The 24817-nt window shown below is 41.5% G+C and overlaps 1 protein-coding gene across 2 annotated transcripts in view; it reads right to left on the bottom strand.

Moving 5' to 3' along the window:
* UBE4B (ubiquitination factor E4B) overlaps positions 1-24817 on the bottom strand; it is a 131178-nt gene that overhangs the window by 44314 nt on the left and 62047 nt on the right. The window contains exons 7-9 of one of the 2 annotated variants that reach the window (XM_077458163.1): positions 15510-15884; positions 11296-11409; positions 4033-4159 (exon numbers count right to left, since the gene is read on the bottom strand). In XM_077458163.1, the coding sequence (XP_077314289.1) occupies positions 4033-4159; positions 11296-11409; positions 15510-15884 (616 nt within the window). The remainder of the gene's footprint in view (positions 1-4032; positions 4160-11295; positions 11410-15509; positions 15885-24817) is intronic. The other variant, XM_077458164.1, reaches the window with a different exon arrangement.

Raw genomic sequence — 24817 nt, 5'->3', positions numbered from 1 at the left:
TATATATATATATATATATATATATATATATATATATATATATATATATACATATACACATACATATATATATATATATATATATATATATATATATACATATACATATATATATATATATATACATATATATATATATATATATATATATATATATATATTCCAGATACAGTTTGTAAGGGCGCTCTGAACTTCAGGACCAAGCAAAAAACAGATGTCTTTATGAACCAGAAAGTCTATAATAGGGTATCTTCCACACTTAGGGCTGCACTTATGGAGAGAAGCAATCTCTGAATAGGAAACAGAAAAACAAAGAAAAGGCGCCTCTAAGTGTAGAATTAAAAGCTGTTTAATTTCCCCAAAAAGGGTTAAAAACACTTACACTCACACCCTTAAACCATCTGTAGATTTTTGATGATACTTGAGGAAATGCCTAGGAACACTGTGATTATCTAATCCACCGGAGATGAAACGGCGATGCTCGCCGAAACGCTTGCGAAGTGGCCTAATGGTTCTCCCTACATAAAACAGGCCGCAAGGACATGTTAGACAGTATACCACATGGTCAGTGGAGCATGTGTGAAAACCCTTGATAGGGTATGTTTTTCCTTTTACAACAAAGTCCTTCTGGCCATGTCTTACAAACTGGCAGGTTTTGCATAATGGTTTGCGGCATTGGTACATACCCGAGATAGCTAGAAAAGTGGGAAAACAGCTACCAGGGGGAGGAGGTTTCTCTTTAAGTTTACTTGGTGCCACTTTGCTCTTAATATTAGGTGCTTTTCTGTACGCAAACTTTGGCCTATTGTGAACAACAGGAAGGAGAGAGCATCTCCTGGATTAGATAATCACAGTGTTCCTAGGCATTTCCTCAAGTATCATCAAAAATCTACAGATGGTTTAAGGGTCTGGGTCATTGAGACAATGCCAAAGAACCTCCCCTCAGCCGAACGTTTCAGAAAACTCTGTCATAGAGAAATGTTTTGGATTTTTACTTTAAATGTTCTTGCCCCTGGAGGGTTGAACGAGGACTTTGAAACTAGTGCCATTCTCTAGATTCCTCCTTTCCTAATATATTTGTGCAAGATTTTTTTAGTAGTATATCATTTTCTATTAGTGTATTATTTTAAATATGGTAAATATTTTTAAATAATTTTAACCTTTTCGGTATATTTATATATTATATATTTTTTTTAATATATTTAGCTAATATATTTATACATATTTTTTGCCCTAGATATTTTTCAAAATAGTTTCTCTTTGCCCCTTTATTCCCTTTCTTCTTTTGCCCCTTTTTTTTTTTCCCTACTCCCTCCCCTTCAGTCTTATATATTATGCCTAGACCTAAGCATTATTGAAGACTGTGTAAAAATATTGATTCTCATTTTCATTTTATGTTTATTTTTATTTTTAAATGTCGCTTATTGGTTGTTGCTCTGTAAGAAATCATATTTTTTTTGTTTGGATAGGGATTTTGTTTCTGTTTCTCCCCCTGTCCTATACCTTTATATTGTGATAACGCTCCATTTACATATCCCCGCCCCTAAGGTCCGCCCAGGTAGTATAAATTAGTCCCATACACACACAGTCATCAGGTTGATAAAGGAACCAATGAGATGTTCCGAAACGCGTCCCTCTTTGATGACTGCTTCCTGTTTTGCTTCCTGTTTGTGGTCCATGCTGGTTGCTGGTTATTGTCTCCTGCCGCTGACGTCACTTCCAGGATCCTCGTATTTTGAGACTGTGATTGCGGACTGGCCTGTCAGTTCTCTTGGAGCTCCCTGCTGTTTTTCCTTTTGGCATCCCCTGGACCTCCCTGCTACTGGACACACAAAGCCTAAAGAACTGGTATATGCCAATGACCACTGCATTCATGCCGGACCACCTACATGGATATTAATGATATGCTCTGCCAGTCTACATATCTTGTAAGTGTTTTTAACCCTTTTTGGGGAAATTAAACAGCTTTTAATGCTACACTTAGAGGAGCCTTTTCTTTGTTTTTCTGTTATATATATATATATATATATATATATATATACACATAAATATAGTTCCAGTATATATCCCATAGTTTGTAGACGCAATAACTTTTGTGCAAACCAATCAATATACGCTTATTGGGATTTTGTTTACAAAAACTATGTAGCAGAATACATACTGGCCTAAATCTTTTTTTTGGATGCGTTTTATACAGCAAAAAAGTAAAAAAATCTTTTTTTTTTTTTTTTTTTTTAATTGTCAGTCTGTTTTTGTTTATAGAGCAAAAAATAAAATAAAAAAAACACAGTGGTGATCAAAGTAGTATACATGCGAAGTACTACTCAGCATGTATACTTAAACCAATGTGTACAAGTGATTTATGGCTATTTTGTGGATTTAAAAAAAGTTTGTTGTAAAAAAAATAAAAAATAAAAATAAAAATTTAAAGGAATTTGAAAACTTGCATTACCCCCTTGCTGACCAGGCACTGCATTACTTTAACTGAATTGCACAGTCATGCAACACTGTACCCAAATAAAACTCATGCCCCCTTTCTCACACAAATAGAGCTTTCTTTTAGTGGCATTTGATCACCTCTGTGGTTTTTATTTTTTGCGCTATAAACAAAGAAAGATAGACAATTAAAAAAATATATATATATTTTTTTTTAAACTTCTGCTATAAAACATATCCAATCGAAAAAAAAAAAAAATTGCTATATATGTGTTTTTGAAAAAAAAATCCCAACGTATATTGAATGGTAAGTGCAAGAGTTATAGCGTCTACAAACTATGGGATTTTTATTATTTACTAGTAATGGCAGCAATCAGCGACTTATAGAGGGACTGCGATATTGCAGCAAAGTCGAACACCAACACTTGTCACACCAATACAGTGATCAGTGCTAAAACATATGCACTGCCACTGTCTGGGAAGGGGTTATCAGGGGCGATCAAAGGGTTAACTGTGTGCCTAGCTTGTGATTCAATGTAGTAGGGGAGGTGCTTTGACTAGTGGAAGGCATGGGTCGCTGTTCCTGCATTACAGGAACTCAGGATCCATGTCTTCTGTACTCACAGAACGACAATTTGCCTTGTTTACATAGGCAGATTGCCATTCTGCCCGAATGGCATCGGCGGGTGCCAGCATTAAGTCCGCCGTACCTGCTGTATAAACACAGCGTGAGCAGGCTGCCGGCGCTGCGCGCCCCAGACCCGGAAGTGTTAGATAAATGTACTAGGCACGTGATCTGGTGCAGAGCATGTACGGAGGGCAGGCCGCAAGTGGTTAAAGATGTAATATTTTAACAAATTATGATGAGCTTTATTTCGTTTGGTTGTCTTCAAATCACAACCTTAGTGGGAAAAATTCTAGAACATTAAAGTGGTTGTAAAGGCTTTAGGTTTTTTACCTTCAGGCATTGTAAGCATGAAGGTAAAAAAGCTTCAGTGTGCAGCTCCACCTCTCAGCATCCCCGAATACTTACCCAAGCCTGATCTCAACCCAGCGATGTGCACGAGACCCAAGGCTCTCACAGGTCTCTCCCTCCTGAGTGGCTGAGACGCAGCAGCAGGAGCCATTGGCTCCTGCTGCTGCTGTCAATCACAGCTAGTGAGGCGGGAACAGGGGTTGGGGACGAGCCGTGCTCTCTGTGTCTTATGGACACAAAGGCGGCTTGGGAGAAAGCACGCACCTGTGCCCACAGAGAAAGTGGCTTGCCTATATAAAGAGGTGCCAGACAGCGGAGGAAGACATTATCAGGATAAGAGCGACCTTTTTTGTTTTTAGTGGGTTACTGGTGGCAAGGATGACGACGGCAGAGGGCAAAGACGGCACGGGGCTTTTTTAATAATGGACTGCTCAAAAAAACAGTTTTTTCACTGCTTTTTGGGGTGAATGGATAGGGGTATGATGTACCCGATACCCATTCACATAGGGGGTGGGGTGGGGGATTTGGAGGCCTTGTGTGAAAGGACCCCAAGTACACTTCATCTACGGCAACAATATTTTATCTGCAGTTAGCTGGCTTGGAATGGAATGGATTCTCACCTTTGGTGCTTTCCTCTCCTCTATTCCCACTCTGTCAAAGCATTCAATGAGGTAGTTAAGCATCTCGGTCTCTTTGCAAGCTTCAATTGTAAAGTGATCACCGCATGACTCCGTACTGCTAGTTCCACTGTAAAAGAGAATATACTTTTCAGGTTATTTCCAAATTCCCAGAATCGTCTGTCCCCGAGAGCTCACACTGAGCGGTCAGCAAATAAGAGCGATTTAAGCGCGATTGTCACACAGTCACACCGTTAGTCACCAAAACACAGGCAGAAAATCAAATCGTTATAGTCAATATTAATGTTATGGTCAATATAAGCAGCACAACTCTAAAAAGCAAATCAAATGAAAGCCTTGTAACGTCATCACATTTCAGAAGGTAGAACTCCAGATCAGTATAATGCCGCGTACACACGACCGAACTTTGACGGACTAGGTCCGGCGGTCTTCCCGACGGACTTTCGGCGTAGTTCCAACGAAGTTTCCGAATGAATGGACTTGGCCACACACAAGCACACCAAAGTTTGATGGATTTGAATTTGATGACGTACGACCGGCCTAGAATAAGGAAGTTCATAGTTCGTAGTTCGTATCAAATAGCTGCCCTAGCGTCGGTTTTCGTCCGTCGTACTAGCATACAGACTAACTGATTTTTCGACCGGACTCAAGTCCGTCGGAAAGACTTGAAATATGTTTTAAATCTAAAGTCCATCTGATTTTTAGACAGCAAAGGTCCGATGAAGCCCACACACGATCAAATTGTCCGGCGGATTCGTTCCGTCGGACCTAGTCCGGCGAAAAGTCTGGTCGTGTGTGTACGCGGCATTAGAAGCTGAAAAACAATGTGCAGTCCATCATGATGGATTTAAAGCAAACTTGTGGTGAAACATATGGAACCACCCCCTGCTAACCTCTCCATTTGAAAAGGTTAGCTCCCTGGCTGTCATGTTGATCCCATGGCTTCAGTATTTTCATGAGTCACTAATTTGAATAAAGTTAGCTCTGATTTCACCCTGGTTGTCTTGATCCACACGCTTGCTTCACTTCAGCATCATAAAATAATGAAGCCAGAGACAGCCAGTCAACTAGCAACCTTTATGACGTCATTTATGACGAAACAATCTTAGGGACAGTCATGTAGACACGCTGCTGCACATGCACGAGTGCTGTTTGGAATTTAAGAGGGAATGGGTTTGTTTGGATTATGAGATGTTCTCAGCCTTTACAATTTTATGCAAGTGTACTACTTTTATTAAAACAGATGCATAGACAATATCACACTATGTGGAGTGTTTTGTTTCATATACATTCTGGCACTGAGGTCTCCTAATGACAAGCCCAGATCAGCTGTGAACCTTCTTGGTGTATACTATCCAAGGCTACTAGAGTAAAACTTCCGGACTTCCTTCTCAGTGGATCACAGATCCAGTCAAGCGCTCTGTGACCTCCCTGGGGAGGGTTGGGGTATCGCTGGCTTTCTGCTAAGCCTCCATTTTGTTGAGATGATGGGTATCACGCTGGTAGGTGTCTGATCATCATTTCCAATACACTTTTCCACCATGGGATTTTCTTTGATGAAATTCAGCTTTATATGAACTTTCTTTTTGCGAGTCATTTTATCCTTTCACATGTGATGTAATATCGCATAAGCATTTTAGAATATATTCACAGTTTTTATTGTTTTCTTATACTGCTCATATATTATTGATTGCACTTTAGTATATCTATTTGGATGTTTGCACATATCACGTGCATTGTGTTGTATGCAGGAATTGCATTTTACTTATCTAGCACTGCACTTTTATCTATACATTATTATTTGTGCCTGGTATCTGGGTTATAGTGCACAGCTGCTGGTTGTATTATTTTGTTTTTTAAGCGCTGATATATTTTTCATATTAACCTTTATACCCAGCATGGACAACCAAGCGCAGTACTAAAGGTTGGCCCATTACACATTTAGGGGTACCTTCATGGAACAAACTATTCAAAATTATACTGTAGCTAGTTTAATATAATCATCAAGGAGGCTTAAAGTGGTTGTAAACCCTTGCATATACACACAGAAGTGATTATCCCATAGGTGATCTACAGAAATGAAACAAATCCTCCTACACAAGTTGTACACATGTAGCTGTAATCTTTTCATCTCCACATCTGTTCAAAATGTATAAAGCTTTAAACTTAGGTATCCACTCCTGCACTGTCTTCCGTATTGCACCATTTACGCTTTCAACTGCGCTGAGAGATCATGAACGTTTTGATCCGATCCTTTAGTGGTGGATATACAGTAGTTTTTTTGGGTCTACTGTTAGTTCCAAATGGTTTGGTAGCTTTATTGAAATATTGTATATTATACAACTGATTATGTACTATTGTGTATTTTTCTTTTTCCAGCAATCATACTCAACTGCACCCATTGAACCCCTGAGGAAGCCTTCAGAGTGAAACATGACAGTGGAGGGCATCTTTTCCCTTTTTTCTGTAATACGCAATATATACATTTCCAGCGTGAACCGGCTCCATTGAGAGTCGATCATACTCACCTGTCATGCAAATTGGATGCAGGGAAACCCGCATCCAATTTGCATGCGAGAACCCAGCCTTAGTGCTGGACTGAGACAAGTAGACACTACAGAGGTATATGCTTTGTTCATATTTCATGTGAGGTTTACAACCACTTTAAGCAGTAAATATTGTGTGAAATCATAAATGGCAATGATTTTCAATGTGTTCTTAACATGTATTTTTCTACCCCTCTATGTCTACAGCTGCCAGACTGCTGTCCTTTCACACACTGGTGGATTACTACAAGGGATTCTAGCAAGTTTATAGAGCGTTGGATGGTGCTCAGATTGTGCCTGCACAGCCCCATCAACCCCAAACAGGGGCAGAGCATTTTCTAAAGCAGGGGTCTCAAACTGGTGGCCCTCCAGCTGTTGCAGAACTACAAGTCCCATCACGCCTCTCCCTATGGGAGTCATGCTTGTAACTGTCAGTTTTGAAATGCCTCATGGGAATTGTAGTTCTGCAACAGCTGAAGGGCCACCAATTTGAGACCCCCGTTCTAAAGGCATTTGAGCTTTGCATCTGTGATGGTCAACACAACACTGGCCCAACGTCATCTTTAGCAACCATTCCTTTGTGTGGATTTTTACAAAGGACAAACGCTGGGCATTTCCATTTATCTATCCTACCAGCATTTCACAATAGCACCTATTAAGCAATATATTATGCAATATGTTTTAAAAAAAAGAAAAATTTGCACAAGCTAAATTGAAAAGCAGCAAACAATATTTTGGTTATGTAGCATTATCAGCAGACTATGCGGCAGTTCAGAAAATATCACCTATTCATTAATGAATATGGCATTATGTGAGGTATAACTGAGTATAGTGCCTTCCAAGGAGGCTGGGTGATGCAGGCCTATAGGAGGAATTTTGTAACCAACCAGTTATTTTACCCACAATGGTAGCACATGCAAGTCACATGGAAACCACTACATGGTTAACAAAATATTCAGAAGACAGTTAAACACTTTCCAATAACTCCCATAATGGGGTAGATCATCTATGGGCTGGGCTATGGTGAACCTGGGATCTTATGGGCAACCTTGCTGAGACAACCTGGCAGCTAGGGGAGATGCTGCTATAGATACCCATTTTATTTTAAGTGGTTAACCCACAGGGTTAAATTTACATTATCCTCTTCGTTGATTCGTGTCCCCCTGTGACTGTGCTTTATTAAAAAATAAAATAAAATAAAAATGCAGCTATATACTTATGTACAGGGCGCCAGTCGGCGCTCACATGACCCGCTGCCTCTCAAGCTGACAGCTGCAGTGGGCGGAGCTGAAGATCCCCCGCTGACATCAGTCAGGATGGAAGGAGGAGAGAGGCGGCCCCACCCGCTGCAGCGGTCATGCGAGAGAGAGGAGAGAGGCGGCCGGTCACGTGAGCGCTGATCGGCGCTCTGTGAACAGGTATATAGCTGCCTTTTTTTTATTATTATTATTATAAAACATGGTCATGGGGGGACATTACATGAATCAACCGAGAGGATAATGTAAATTTAACCCTAATTTGAGCAGGAGAGGAGGGGGAAGGCACAGACACACAGAGCCGACAGGCAGGGAAGGGAGGGGGAAGAGGATGGAGAGAGCAGAGGATAGGCAGCGGATGACGGGGGGGCATGTAAACTGACCAGTGTCAGGGCTCAGCAGCCATTATAAAACTATTGTCAGTTTACAGGGGGAGGGCAGAACCAGCCAGGTATTTCAGATAATACGGGGGGCCAAATGACAGAGCACAAGCACTGTTCTGCATAACATGCTTTAAAGAGGAAGTAAACCCTTTCAAACCACTTTGACCTACAGGTAAGCCTAGATTAAGGCTTACCTGTAGGTCCAAGCAATATCTCCTAAACCTATATGGTTTAGGAGATATTTGCCCGAAAATGGGCACCGCTGTCTACGGCGCACAGGCGCACTAAATGCGGCAAGTCCAAGAATGGATCTGCCTAATTTGTCGACTCCCGTGCGCATGCGCGGGAGTGACGTCATCGCGGCTTCGCCGAATGGCAGCGGCGGAGCTGCGAGACGCGACTCCCGTGGGCATGCGCGGGAGTGACGTCATCGCGGCTTCGCCGCTGTCATTCGTCGGAGCTGCGAGACGCCACCAGCAAGATGGATGCGGCGGACTACAGGGGACAGCGGCGACTTCGCTGGCTCCTGTGTCAGGTAAGTGACACATAAGTGACACATAATGAGCTACTATGCGATGCATAGTAGTCCATTATGCTTTACCTTTGCAGGGAAAAAAAGAGGAAGTAAACCCATCAGGGTTTACTTCCTCTTTAAAGGAACAGGATCTGTTTTTTTGAATTTCTTTTTTTTAGGTTAACAAACACTAAGCAGGAGGGCTAAAATCTACTCATGTCAATTACTTCAGATAGGGGCTCAGGCTGCAGATACAGTCATGGCCAAAAATATTGGCACCCCTGCTTTTCTGTCAGATAATGCACCACTGTGAACAGAAAATGGTTCCACTTACAAATGTGTAGGCATTCTCAGGTTTATTTCTTTTGTTGGCATGACAAAAAAAACAAAAAAAAAAAACGGGGCAACAAAAAGCCAAATCTGACACATTCCATGCAAAACTCCAAAAATTGTCTGGACAAAATTATTGGCACCTTCTCAAAACTGTAAGAAATAAATTGCATTCCAGGTTTGCGTTGCTCCTGTAATTTGTAAATAAACTCACCCGTATCAATTAACAAAAGCTGACAATATAGAAGTCACACCAGCAACCAGTTAAAATGGTGAAAATTTGTGGCGAGGAGGGGGTCCTGTGTAAGTTCACATTATGGAGTTTTCTGTAAAGGTGAACTTACCCTTTAAGGTTGCAAGTCCATCTCCCTATATCTTCATGTTCCCGTTTCCACTGTGCGCAACATTGTCATTAAGGTTACAGCCAAAAGCACTGTAGCTAATCTCCCTGGACATGGACCAAAGAAAAAAATTAATCAACGATTGCAACAAAGGGTTGTTTGAATGGTGGAGAATGAACCTTGATCAACTTCCAGACAAATTCAAGCTGACCTTCGGGCACAGGATACAACTGTGTCAGCTTGAACTATTCGTCGCCATCTGAACGAAAAGGGACGCTATGGTACGAGAGCCAGAAGGAGAACCTGAAGGACCCCACTGCTGACAAAGAAACATAAAAAAGCCAGGATTGGCATTTGACAAAAAACTTATGTGAGGAATCGTTTTGGGAAAATGCCCTGTGGACAGACGAAACACAATGACAGCTTTTTGGTAAAGCCCATCAGTCTACTGTTTTCAGAAAAAGAAATGAAGCCTTTAAAGAAAACAATACAGGCTCTTCAGTCACACATGGCGGAGGTTTGTGGGCGTTTTGGGGTTACTTTGCTGCTTAAGGCAATGGATATATTGATCGTGCGCATGGGATTATTAAATCCGAAGCCTACCAAAGAATTCTGGGGAGCAATATGGGGCCCAGTGTCAGAAATCTGGGTCTCTGTAGAGGTCATGGTCCCACAGCAAGACAATGACCCAAAGCACACATCAAAAAGCACACAGAAATGGTTTAAGACAAAGCTCTGGAGAGTACTGAACTGGCTGGCAATGAGTCCAGATCTAATTCCCATAGAGCTCCTGTGTAGAGATCTCAAAACAGCAGTTGGAAAAAGGAACCCTTCCAATGGTCCAAAATGACAGCAGAGAGGTATAAAACTCACTGATGGTTACAGGAAGCGATTGATTTCAGTTATTGTTTACAAGGGGTGTGCTACCAAATATTAAATTGAGGGTGAACTTACACAGGACCCCTCCTCTCCACAAATTTTCACAATTTTTAACTGGTTGATGGTGTGATTTCTATATTGTCAGCACTTGTTAATTGATACGGGTGAGTTTATTTACAAATTACAGGAGCATCGTAAACCTGGAATGCGATTTATTTTACAGTTTTGAGAAGGTGCCAATCATTTTTTCCAGACAGTTTTTGGAGATTTGCATGGAATGTGTCAGATTTGGCTTTTTGTTTCCGTTTTTTTTTTTTTGTTTGTCATACCAACAAAAGAAAAAAAAAAAACTGAGAATGCCTAAACATTTGCACTTTTCTGGGAGAAGTGGTGCATTATCTGACAGAAATGCCGAGGTGCCAATATTTTTACCCATGACTGTAACTGCCTCTGAAGGTCAAAGCGAGGTGGTGGTTACACTATCTTTATCACGCTAAGAACAGTTTCATCAACCACAGGAAATCCTGCCAAAAATGAAGTGTCCTCATCACTTCCTGTGAGTTGAATTGAAAGAGGAAATGTTATTTTTCTTCTGTAAACGAATATTTCTTCCATCTCCCATAAAACAGACATGAAAAGATGCTCCCTCCATAGATACAATGGAGAGGTGAGTGTAGCCACCCAGAGACAGGAAGGGTGTGATTCACAGAATCACCAGGTGAAAATAAAGGAAAACTAGTCTGAGAAAAGAAAATTGAAGCCACCACATTAAGGATTAGTATACTGCAAAATATACTTTAATGTGCTTTAATCCCTAAACAACCATGCTCTGAACAAATGTGAGAGTTTTTCCCTTTGCTCAAAAAACTATCTAAGCCTAAAGATTACTTCTGATTGTGAAAGAGAATGCCACAATGCCCTGCCCAAACACAGCAACTGGTATCTGTGATTGTTAGTGAGTGCGCGGACACTCAAGCATGCCATACTGATCTGTACCTGGACCCAAACTGCACACTAGAAAAATCCTCTTCGTTGCCGTCATCATCACTGCTGTCCTCGGCCTCCTCAGCGTGGGAGAGGAAGAGGAGGGACAGCGGACTGTCGTATGCACTGGCGTGATGTAAACACACAGGTAATGAGTGGGTGAGAGTACAGGGCATCTCAAAACACACCAAGCTTAACCACATCGCATGCTGTTTAAAATCAGAGTAAAGCTTTTTCCTCCATATATGACAAAGGTATACATTATAACTAAACTGAGGAGTCATTACAACTGGTAAGGAGTCAAGAACACAAAGTCACTAAAACAAACTGCTCAAAATAAAAATAGTCAGCAGATATTTTTCTATAATTTTCCTAGATCTAATAGTTACTCAGCTTCTGGAATTTGTCCAGCTGCCATAAATGATCAATATTAACAAGGAAAGGCTGAATTTTAAGAATGAAGGAAGTCATGTTCCTGGTCTGTAGGAAATAGGCTGCATCCTAAATGATGTCACGGGTCTCCAAGGAATGGACTGTCTGCATTCTCAAAAAGGTCACTGGCCACTAATGAATGGAAAGGATGCATTTTCAGTGATGTCATCGGTCCCCAAGGAATGGATATGCCGAATTTTCAAAAAAAGTCACTTGAAAGAACACAGAGCGCCAATTACCGACAGACATATCAGCAGCTCTGAGCATTTAAGGCTAAACTCACCTTTTGTTTTCTAAATTCCAGCTCTCTTGTGTACCAATATAGCATTAAAGTACTCGTTTTGTAAAAACAAAACAGCTTTCTATTATTTCTAGAGGTTTACCCCACTCTCTTCATAGCAGTTTAAAAATACAGCTCAACCCTGCAAGTCTGCATTCTAGGGCCATTCTGAATCAACTGGGGGTCCTACCCTGCCCCCACCTTAACTGTCCCTACCCTGTACCCCCTTCGACTTGCTTTCTAATATAGACCCCTAACTCAGATTGTATGGACGATGGAAGGGAGAACAGAAAGAAAGAAAAAAGAAAGAAGAGCAAAAGAAAAAAGAAAGAGAAAGCACGCGAGAGCGAGAAAGCACGCGAGAGCAAGAGAGAAAGGGAGAAAGAAAGAAATTAAAGAAAGAAAAAGAGAAACAGAAAGAAAAAGAAAGAGAAAGAAAGAGAAAGAAAAAGAGAAAGAGAGAGAGAGAGAGAGAGAGAGAGAGAGAAAGAGAAAGAGAAAGAGAGAAAGAGAAAAAGAAAGAGAAAGAAAGAAAGAAAAAAAAGAAAGAGAAAAAAAAGAAAGAGAAAGAAAGAAAGAGAAAGAAAGAAAGAGAAAGAGAAAAAAAGAAAGAGAAAAAAAGAAAGAAAGAAAGAAAAAAATAAAAAAATAAAGACTAGGCTTCCCTTTTCCCCAAAAACTGATATTCATCTATAGAGAGGGCTTCGGCTATTCGGCACCAACCCAGGAAAGGTTTCCCATTTGTAACGCACAACACGATCAAATGTACATATGAAACCCTGTTTCTTCTCTTTATGTTACTTAGGACTTCCTTTTTATGCCAGTATTCCATCGTCCGAGCCCGCGTTGGGCGTTAAAAAATAAAATAAAAGAATTGAAAAAAATAAGTAAAAACACTGCTCGATTACTTCTGCCTTACTTCCCGGTCAGGCTTTAGGTCATGACACAGGAAAGAGTTGACCAGTTGAGGGTAGATGATTCAGGGCGTGTGCTAATGAGATCTGGTCAACTCCTTCCTGTGTAATGACCCAAAATCTGAACAGGAAGTAGGACAGAAGTAATCAGTGTGTTTAAACAGCTATGAAGGGAGTGAGGTAAGCCTATGTAGAATTAATGTAAAATAAGTACATTAATGCTATAGTGGTAAACATGGGGGCTGGATTTAAGGAAAAAGAGTGGCTTTTAAGGGATTTAAAGTGGAATTAAATCCAAAGGCAAGCCATAGTTGACATTTTCTTTATTGCAACCACAAGTTGCAGGAAAGAAAATAACCTGATTTGAAAAGGGGGGGGGGGGGGGGTAATCACTAATTTGATGGGGGAATCCCTTCTGCAGTGCTATGGTGTTCTGCTGGCAGGGAGCAGTCTCTGCCAGGTAAAACATAATGATTATTGCTAGCGGCTTTAGTCACTGGCAGTAAATCTCATGCAAAAAAAAAAAAAAATTGACAGGCTGGTTGTACTGAAGCCAATCAGTGGATCAACTTCAGTACAACCAGCCTGCTCATAGAGAGTTTGAAGCTCGACTAGCCCCTGCTGAACCAGCTGAGATTTGACCCATCTATGTCTGGCATTAAGAATAAAAGTTAACCTTTAAAAAAAAAAAAAAAAAAAAAAAAATGCACATTTATTATTTGTATAAAAATGTGCATTTATCATTAGTTTTTTTGAGTCGAGTCTAAAGCATTGCACCAGCGATCAGCAGATTGCTGGTGCCATACAGGTCTCCTGCAGATCTGTCAGAGTAATCAAAAAACTGGGGTGTATAAACACTGGATCCACCGTCTCAATTCTTCACAAAAGCCAGAAACTTTGCTGCCCCCTCAGGACAATGGGTATCCTCAAACTGCAAAACAATAGGAGAAGGGGCACCGACCTAGCGCATTACCATAACATTTACTTAAATGTAGACGCAACAAACATTATACTCACAAAGGGAGGCATAGTGGTGTAGTGGTAAGCACTCTCGCCTAGAAGTAAAAATGGTTGCTGGTTCAAATCCCAACCACGACACTACCTGCCTGGAGTTTGCATGTTCTCCCTGTGCCTGCGTGGGTTTCCTCCAGGTACTCCCGTTTCCTCCCACACTTCATAGACATGCAGGTAGGTTAATTCGCTTCTGCCCAAAAAATTGTCCCTAGTATGCGAATTGGGGACCTTGTATTGTGAGCTTCTTGAGGGTGGGGACCAATGTGAGTGTGCAATGTACAGGGATAGGGACAATTGTAGACACTCACTCAGGTTGAACTGGGTGGACTGGTGTCTTTATTCAACCTTACTATGTAAACGCATGACAAGTAATGGCATGTCGTAACAAGTAAAAGAATTGCCTCCAGGTCTGCTGTAAACAACCAATGATATGGGAAGACTAAATGGAGCCGGCTCTTATGAAGAGGGTTCTCCCTTGAAAAACGCATCATCCAATACAGACACAATTTGGGCTTCCCCCATATCATTGGTTGATTACAGCAGACCTGGAGGCGATTCTTTTACTTATGACATGCTTTTACTTGCCATGCGTTTGAGTATAATGTTTGTTGCTTTTACATTTAAATACATTTTATTATGCTAATGTGCTAGGTCGGTGCTCCCTTCTCTTATTGTTGTTTTGAAGATCTGTCAGTGTATCCGTGTGCCGGTACATCGCACGTGTAAGCATATACAATCTGACAGAAAGACTCAATGCATCACTGCAGCGCCCCGAAACATGTTGAGCAATTACCGCTGTATACTTGGTTTGCATGTGATCTTTATTTGAAAAAATAATTTTAAAAAAGACAAAGGGTATCTTTTTAATGTATCCAATAAAATTTGATATGAATTTTAACAATATGATGTAGTACATTATATTTGGCACCTTAAAAGTCACCACTCCGTATATCATGTGTATCCCTAAGAACCAAAGTTCCTAGTTTAGAAAATGTAAAATAAAAGGACTGGGGTTGTTTACTGAGGGGTATCTTTTTTTTTTTATCAAAGCATATCAAAAGCCAATTTTGTTTACTTTATAGATTAGGTAAAAGTAAAATTCCATTGGATTTTTTTCCTGTTATCTGTGTCTCACTGGGGAGAAGATTATTTGCTTCCTGTCCTATAGGCACAACAAAAGAAAGTGCGAAAAAGGGACAACCCCCCCTCATTGGCAGATATTTTCTCTATTCTCGATCGGGCATCAACTCAAAATTCTGGATTTTTTTTCTCACTTACGGCCCTTAGGACAATAGTCACCAGGATAGACAAAAAGCGCAAATCTTCTCATTGTGGACACAAACAATACAAGACCCGGCAGAGGTTCTAAACTGTCCCCACCATCTAAACCCAAGTAAAAAAGCTTTGGCTTTAGATGCGGTTGAAGCTCAATAAAGTATTTATTCATTATCTATTCATGCAGAGGTTAACCAGTTATAGCTGTTAATGACCACCAGGGGGCAGGCTTAGGGTTAGGATGTAGCGCACATACTCTTCAAAGAAGTCACTAATGTAAGGGATACAAAAGAGGTCATGCATGAGCAAACCTAAGCGGCATCCGACTTTGTCTTGGGGACATTCTAGGAGATAACAGAGGCCTCTGTCTGGGTGAACTGCCAGGGATTGCCCGAGGGCTGCTGGGAAGGGCACGTGGGCTCGATGACAGATGCAGGATAGGAAGACTGAACGTTCGAGGAGTAGAGGGAACAGGCAATGGTCCCGAGGGTGATATTGCGTAGGGACGATAGCGAGGAGAAGAGGCGTGAACTATAGACGGGCCGCTTTGTGCGGGATGTGGGCTAGTGGGCACGGCTTGTCCAATGCTGCTTGATGGAGTGCTAGAAACTGGAATGGTGGAAGGAGCTGCCATACGGGCACCAGTGGCCAGACTGGTGGCAAGAACCGGACTAGTACCATACAGACTGGATTAAAGAAAGAAGAAAGGATCAAGGAATAAGAAAAATGTTAAAAACAAAAAAAAAAAAAAAAAACATTAAAACTCACAAATATCTTTACAAAGACAACAAATATTCACAACTCTATATACCAATCTGATATACGCACAAAGTTTTGCTAATTTTTCAGGCCAGTCACGTGATGCCCCAGGGTCACATTCTCCAGTCCTTGGCGATGCACAGAGCCATGGGGCAAACATGATTTCCTGCGGCTTGTGCACCATTACACAAGAAATGCAGAGCGCCATGCTCAATTATACCCTGCCCACAGTTTTCTCGACTAGACAATGCTGGTCCTCATTTAACCCAGAAGACTAAGGACATCTTGTGGTAGTAAAGAGATACTGCATTGGACAGCTTTGGATTGAATATAAGCATTACAGCCTGAGCTGCTTAAGACTCAGTTCCCACTAGGAACAGTATTGTGAATCACACAGGAACCACACCACATTCCTGTTAAATTCACATAATATTCAGTGCAGTGCGATTTGAGCCCATTCATTTTTATTACCTCAAATCCCACCGCATTGCGCCAAAGATGTGATGCTGCAATTGTGGAGCCGTAGTGCAACCGAATTGCATGGTTGTTTTGTACCATGCGATACGGTGCCAGCCAATGCACTGTTTGCGACCTGCATTTGGGGTGTCATTAACCACTTCAGCTCCGGACCAATAAACACCTTAAGGACCAGAGGTCTTTTTGCAATTTCGCACTGCGCTGCTTTAACTGGTAATTGCGCGGTCATGCAATATTGCACCCAAACGAAATTTGCGTCCTTTTCTTCCCACAAATAGAGCTTTCTTTTGATGGTATTTGATTGCTTCTGCGATTTTTTTTTTTTGCGATATAAATGGAAAAAGAGCGAAAATTTTGAAAAAAAAAAGATATTTTCTTCTTTTTGTTATAAGAAAAATCGAATAAACTAAATTTTAGTCATACATTGAGGGCAAAATTTATTCAGCCACATGTCTTTAGTAAAAAAAATGTCAATAAGCGTATATTTTTTGGTTTGCGCAAAAGTTATAGCGTCTACAAACTAGAGTACATTTTCTGGAATTTACACAGCTTTTAATTTATGACTGCCGATCTCATTTCTTGAGGTGCTAAAATGGCAGGGCAGTACAAATCCCCCCCAAATGACCCCATTTTGGAAAGTAGACACCCCAAGGAAATTGCTGATGGGTATGTTGAGCCCATTGAATATTTATTTTTTTTGTCCTAAGGGATTGAATAATGACAAAAAAAAAAAAAAAAATTTTTTTTACAAAAAGTTGTCACTAAATGATATATTGCTCACACATGCCATGGTTATATGTGGAATTGCACCCCAAAATATATTCCGCTACTTCTCCCGAGTATGGCGATACCACGTGTGTGGGACTTTTTGGGAGTCTAGTCGCGCACGGCACCCCGAAAACCAATCACCACCTTCAGGATTTCTAAGGGTGCAAATTTTTGATTTAACTCCTCACTACCTATCACAGTTTCGAAGGCCATAAAATGCCAAAATAGCACAAAACCCCCCAAAATGACCCCATTTTGGAAAGTAGACACCCCAAGCTATTTACTGAGAGGCATGTTGAGTCCATGGAATATTTTATATTTTGCCACAAGTTGCGGGAATATTACAAACTTTTTTTTTTTTGCACCAAGTTGTCACTAAATGATATATTGCTCACACATGCTATGGGCATATGTGAAATGACACCCCAAAATACATTCTGCTGCTTCTCCCGAGTACGGGGATACCACATGTGTGGGACTTTTTGGGAGTCTAGTCGCGCACGGCACCCCGAAAACCAATCACCACCTTCAGGATTTCTAAGGGTGCAAATTTTTGATTTAACTCCCCACTACCTATCACAGTTTCGAAGGCCATAAAATGCCAAAATAGCACAAAACCCCCCCAAATGACCCCATTTTGGAAAGTAGACACCCCAAGCTATTTACTGAGAGGCATGTTGAGTCCATGGAATATTTTATATTTTGCCAAAAGTTGCGGGAATATTACAAACTTTTTTTTTTTTGCACAAAGTTGTCACTAAATGATATATTGTTCACACATGCTATGGGCAGAAGTCAAATTACACCCCAAAATAAATTCTGCTGCTTCTCCCGAGTACGGGGATACCACATGTGGGGGACTTTTTGGGAGCCTAGCCACGTACGGGACCCCGAAAACCAAGCACTGCCTTCCGGATTTGAATATAAAATGCTATAAAAAACAAACTAACCAGAGTCACCCGTAACACTTATACGGTGATCAGTGGTGAAAGGGTTAACTAGGGGCAATCAGGGGGTTCAAATTTTTATTAGGTAGTATATGGGGGTCCCTGGCGCTATATAAAAACCTGACGGGGAACCTAAATAACTAACTGGCTAACCAGCGTCACCAGTGACACTTATACTGTGATCGCTGGTGAAAGGGGGTGAAAGGGTTAACTAGCAGCAATCAGGGGGTTAAAACCATTATTGGGTAGTATATCGGGGTACCTAGCACTATAAAAACCTGGCGGTGAACCTAAAAAAATAACTAGCTACCTAGCGACACTAGCGACACTGATGCAGCGTTCAGAAAAATTATCGCTTAGTGACACTGGCAAAAGGGGGTGAAAGGGTTAACTAGCGGAAATCAGGGGGTTAAAACCATTATTGGGTAGTATATCGGGGTACCTAGCGCTATAAAAACCTGGCGGTGAACCTAAAAAAATAACTAGCTACCTAGCGACTGTAGCGACACTAATGCAGCGATCAGAAAAACGATCGCTTAGTGACACTGGCAAAAGGGGGTGAAAGGGTTAACTAGCGGCAATCAGGGGGTTAAAAACATTATTGGGTAGTATATCGGGGTACCTATCGATATAAAAACCTGGCGGTGAACCTAAAAAAATAACTAGCTACCTAGCGACACATGCAGCGATCAGAAAAATGATCGCTTAGTGACACTGGCAAAAGGGGGTGAAAGGGTTAACTAGCGGCAATCAGGGGGTTAAAAACATTATTGGGTAGTATATCGGGGTACCTAGCGCTATAAAAACCTGGCGGTGAACCTAAAAAAATAACTAGCTACCTAGCGACTGTAGCGACACTAATGCAGCGATCAGAAAAACGATCGCTTAGTGACACTGGCAAAAGGGGGTGAAAGGGTTAACTAGCGGCAATCAGGGGGTTAAAAACATTATTGGGTAGTATATCGGGGTACCTAGCGATATAAAAACCTGGCGGTGAACCTAAAAAAATAACTAGCTACCTAGCGACACATGCAGCGATCAGAAAAATGATCGCTTAGTGACACTGGCAAAAGGGGGTGAAAGGGTTAACTCTAGGGGCAATCAGGGGGTTAAATCTTTATTGGGGGGTGATAGGGGGCTACCCTGGACCTAACACTAACTGTCCTGACAGTTTTTACTGTCACAACTGACACTGAATGCATTGATCAGTAAAGAAATGATCAATGCAATCAGTGACACTGTGACTGGGGGGGAGGGGGGGCGGGGGGGGGATCGGGGGGGGTTTGTGTGCCTGTGTGTACCTACATGTCAGTGTAGTGTTGGTGCACACTTACTTTTACTCTTCTCCTCGTAGTCCGGTCAAAAAGACCGCCCCGAGGAGAATGACATCACTTCCTCCTTCCTGTGTAAACAATACACAGGGGAGGAAGCTTCTCATTGGCCAGGAGCGATCCAGAGGGGGTGGCCGAAAACCAACGGCCATCCCCTCATCACGGAGCGCTCCTGGACCGAATCGGACCGCCGTAACCAGCGGGAGGGGGTCCGATCGGACCCCCCACCCGCTGGAAGGCAATCACGTAGATGTACGTGATTGTGCCTGCCTGTGCCATTGTGCTGACGTACATTGGCAATACGGCGGTCCTCAAGTGGTTAAGATTGCGAATAAATCAATAAGATTGTAATAGTTACAGAATTAGTCCGTAGCGCAAACAGAAAGAAGAAAAAATTCCTGAGCAAAGTCTTAGAGGGTTAAAGCTGCCTATGCCTAGATCCTCCACCTTTACATAAAGGAGGGGGCAAAAAGTAGAAAGTTAAAATTAAGCTTTGGCGCTAGAACCCTATGTTTGTGCATCTAAGTGCGTACAAATGAGTGTCTTAAGATTATTAGAAAAACTATACGTGTTTAGCAATTATATATCCAGTGTTGGTGTTGGTTTGCCTATTTCTTATGTGCGTGTTTAACAAAAAATTATTACTTATAAATCTAGTGTAGATACTGGTTTTCTTATTACATACTATATATCAGTGTGGGTGCTGGTTTACCATGTGTAGAACTGTGTGATGCTGTATATAGGTTTTCTGATGAAATACACACAGGTACCAGATAAACAAAGCTAAATGACATAAAATTATTTTACAATTGTGCACAAAAGTGCTGATTAATAATCTTAAACAAGTGTCATGCAACTACTAGTGCAAAAAATGATGGTGCAAAATAATCGTGCAAAAAACAAGAAAAAAAAGTCCTTCAATATGCAAAGAAATTTTCAAAATCGCATCCTGAAGTTGCTAGAAAATCGCATGCTGCTTTATCTCTAGAGCTGATAGTGGAATAAGGTGACTAGTGCAGGAAGACTAAGGACATTCCTCCCTGGTGCTGTAAAGATGTATTTGCGCTCACCAGATAAAACACCCTCAGAAGGGTTAGCCGAGCCTTCACAGTATAAGCCACTGTGCTGCTTTTTGGACTCTGCTCCTGATGTACTGGGGGAATACTCGCCCTTCACTTCCAAATATGTTCCATAGTTAGATGCATGAAGGAGGAGAAAAAAAGTATATCCATAGTGCAAAACCGTTTTATAACCTTTTTATTTCGTATAAAAGAAAATTACTCACAATGCAGTTAAAATTCGATCGCGTGTATAACGGGCTGTATAGCGTGTATAGGGCTGGCGGAGCTGTTATACACGCGATCGAATTTTAACTGCATTGTGAGTAATTTTCTTTTAAACGAAATAAAAAGGTTATAAAACGGTTTTGCACTATGGATATACTTTTTTTCTCCTCCTTCATGCATCTAACTATGGAACATATTTGGAAGTGAAGGGCGAATATTCCCCCAGTACATCAGGAGCAGAGTCCAAAAAGCAGCACAGTGGCTTATACTGTGAAGGCTCGGCTAACCCTTCTGAGGGTGTTTTATCTGGTGAGCACAAATACATCTTTACAGCACTGAGTGGCGCACCGGGGAGGAATGTCCTTAGTCTTCCTGCACTAGTCACCTTATTCCACTATCCGCTCTAGAGATACAGCAGCATGCGATTTTCTAGCAACTTCAGGATGCGATTTTGAAAATTTCTTTGCATATTGAAGGACTTTTTTTTTCTTGTTTTTTGCACGATTATTTTGCACCATCATTTTTTGCACTAGTAGTTGCATGACACTTGTTTAAGATTATCAGCACTTTTGTGCACAATTATAAAATAATTTTATGTCATTTATCTTTGTTTATCTGGTACCTGTGTGTATTTCATCAGAAAACATATATACAGCATCACACAGTTCTACACATGGTAAACCAGCACCCACACTGATATATAGTATGTAATAAGAAAACCAGTATCTACACTGGATTTATAAGTAATAATTTTTTTGTTAAACACGCACATAAGAAATAAGCAAACCAACACCGGATATATAATTGCTAAACACGTATAGTTTTTCTAATAATCTTAAGACACTCATTTGTACGCACTTAGATGCACAAACATAAAGTTCTAGCGCCAAAGCTTAATTTTAACTGTCATTAAGATTGCACTGAGATCTGCTGCAGATCGCAAGGGCAATGCGTTTTGAATGTAGTGGTGTGGGGAGTGCGCACGTATTACGGCGTTCACCTAGTCAAATTCTTGTTTCACACAGGCTTTAGCTTGTATAAGCCCCTGTACACACGGTCAGAGATTTAGACAACCAAATCCATCGGATTTTGTCCGAAACTGTTGCATACACAGGGTCGGACTAAGTTGTCGAAAAATCCGATCATTCAGAACGTAATTTCGTTACGATGGGACTACGTTCAGGCTAGTAGCCAATAGCTTTGATGTAGGAATTTGATCTGAGCATGCGTGGCACTTGGTCCAATCAAAATTCTCTACACATGATCGGAGTATGTCCAATCGAACCAGTTGGTCGGGAAATATTTCCAACAAGTTGGAAAAAATTGGGTCCGACGGAATCAGTCCGATGCATACCACACACAGTTGGATTATCCGACAACACGGTCCTATAGGACACATTCCGACGGATTCTCCGACCGTGTGTACAAGGGCTAAGAGCAGTGTGAACCTCAAGATTTGACAAAGCATTTGCAAAGCTTTCAGTAAGTGTGTTTGAGGCTTTTAAAGTACCATTCTTCACTAGTTTGTAAATGGTAAAAACAGATTCCAACAGGAGTGCTGATTGCCACTTAAAAAGTGCTGCTAGCAGGCTTCAGCACTACCTGAAGCTTGTTAAAATGCCTGCCGAAGCCTGGTAGCAGCTTGCTTAAAGTGGCAAACAGCACTCATTAAGATCTGTGTGTAACATTTCCAAACAGGAGCTGAAAGGCACTTTAAAAGGTTTCAAAAGAGCTTGTTGAAAGCTCTGCAAAAGCTGTGTCACATAAGAGCGCAATCTGGGAAACGCGTATTCCCTGCATGTTTACCACACCAAGTTCAAAACACACTACACTTGCAATCTGCAGCGGGTGTCGGTGTTAACGACAGCCCAAACGCAGGTCAAACACAGTGTGTTAGCATGCATCGGATCACACTACTTGTATGCACTACTTTTGGTGAAGTCCGACATGATTATCCTATTCAAATGAATGGGCTGAGATCATAATGCACCTGGATCGTATATGTATTGCGCAGGAATGTACAGTGCATACCTGTGCAATTCCTGGTGAGAACGGTCTCTAAACAAGAAAAAAAAAGTTGGGCTTAAAGGCTACAATGTAATGGAACGCTTGTCACAAGGCACCGATGGAAGCTGCCACCCTCTTACACTCAGGCAGCAAAGTAGTACCAGGGTAGCGACAATGAGGCCATTTTGTTTTCCAACATTTTTAACACTGAGGGGAATATTTTGACCCTTGAAGTGCCACTCCAGAAAAACAGCCCAGTAGCTGAATGTGCAAAGTTGTACCTGGCAAAAGACTTGCAACTGTGCTAAGCCACTTTTGTGATATCCTGACATCTGTCAGTCAGGATAATCCCTCTGCTACTTCTAGGTTCAGTATTACTGCTTCCTGGGTTATCATTATTGCATTCTAGGTCAGCTCACTGATTGAGGTGATGATGCTGATGTCATTATCAAAAAGGTATAGGCTGGAGGCAGAAAGGTGACAACAGGAAGCTGACCTGGAACGCGGCGATCACCCAAACTGACACATCGGGTTGCCACCTCACCGGTTGCGGGTCTTAGAAATCACCCACAGCTTATCTACAAAACGTTCCTAGTCAGGGGGTACGTTTAGGAGCATTCCAAACTGGTCGGCGTCAACCAATAAGACCCCACGTAGTCCATTCTGTTACCACGGGAGAAGAGGAGAGAAAGCCACAGGGATTTAAAATCCCCAGACCGGTACAGTGGCGTTGCAATTGGTCAGTGCGAGAAATCACCGGACTCCAGGTTAGCAGGACCGGGGGGGGGGATGGGGCGAGGGTCCAGTGTAAGTTCACAGTACAGATTTTCTGTAAAGGTGAACTTACATTTTAAAGTAAATACAAAATCTCCCCTAGTGGGGAGATCTTACTTTGGAGAGAGGAGGATTCTGGAACAAGTGGCCATTTCCTGACACCTAACAAACCGTGGGTTACTTCTGCTCAATGACACTTCCTAATCTTATTATGCTGGATAAGGCCCCAGAGGGTGAAACTTTTCTATGTTGCTTAGGGTCAGACTTGAGTAACAGAGCCCTGCTTAGTCCTCAGTAAAATTAAAAAGACAGCATGGAGTATGATTCTGCATGACCTTCGAGTGTACCTTGCGTTAAAATTCAAGGTCTGCTTACACTGTCCAGACCCCTTCCCCTTCACAAAACATTTACTACCAAGTACCTGTAAAATGTATCAGTAAGGAAAAAAAAAAAAAAAGAAGAAGAAGGTTTGTAATGTACCTCACCCCTGTCTTCCATGCCTAGGCAAGGATGAGGTCATGTTCCTTCCTCCTAGAGTCTGGAGAATACAAAGCAGCCTAAATGTTGTGAGAAGACACTATTGCAACACACTGGAGTGTATTCTCAGGAGATTTCATCAGCTCAGCATTCTCTAGGAATTTTACCTGAAGGACGGTAATGTCATGCCTGGCAATATGGAAGGCAAGGCAAGTACAAGTCCCATTTTTTTGCAGTAGGTGATTGGTAAAGGGGAGGTAGGGGGCTCAGGCAATATGAGAGGACCTTGCATTTTACTGTAAGGTCCACTTTAACCACTTGCCTACCGGGCACTTTCACCCCCTTTCTGCCCAGGCCAATTGACAGCTTCCAGCGCTGTCGCACTTTAATAATTGCACAGTCATGCAGCAGTGTACCCATATAAAATTATAACTTTTTCACAATAATAGAGCTTTCTTTTGGTGGAATTTAATCACCACTGGGGTTTTTTATTTTATGGATAGATTAAACGGCAGAAAATTTTAAAGGGGGGGGGAAAAAAAAAAAAAAAGTTTAACAGTTCGTTATAAAATTTTTGCAAATCCGTAATTTTTATCCTTCACTGACATGCGCTCATAAGCTGCACTGATGAGGCGACACTGGTGGGCACAGATGAGGCTGCACTGAATGGCGCAGATAGGCAGCATTGATAGGCGACACTATGGAAGCACTGATGGGCATGGATTGGAAGCACTAATGGCCACTGTTGGGGCTGCACTGATAATCAGGACATCTACACTGATAATCAGTGCCC

The sequence above is a fragment of the Lithobates pipiens genome, unplaced genomic scaffold (assembly GCF_037356315.1).
Source record: "Lithobates pipiens isolate NorthernLeopardFrog02 unplaced genomic scaffold, aLitPip1_a1.2 Scaffold_27, whole genome shotgun sequence".
Taxonomy (NCBI): Eukaryota; Metazoa; Chordata; class Amphibia; order Anura; family Ranidae; genus Lithobates; species Lithobates pipiens.
Note: the sequence above shows the minus strand (reverse complement) of the source record. Positions and strands in the feature narration are given on the sequence as shown.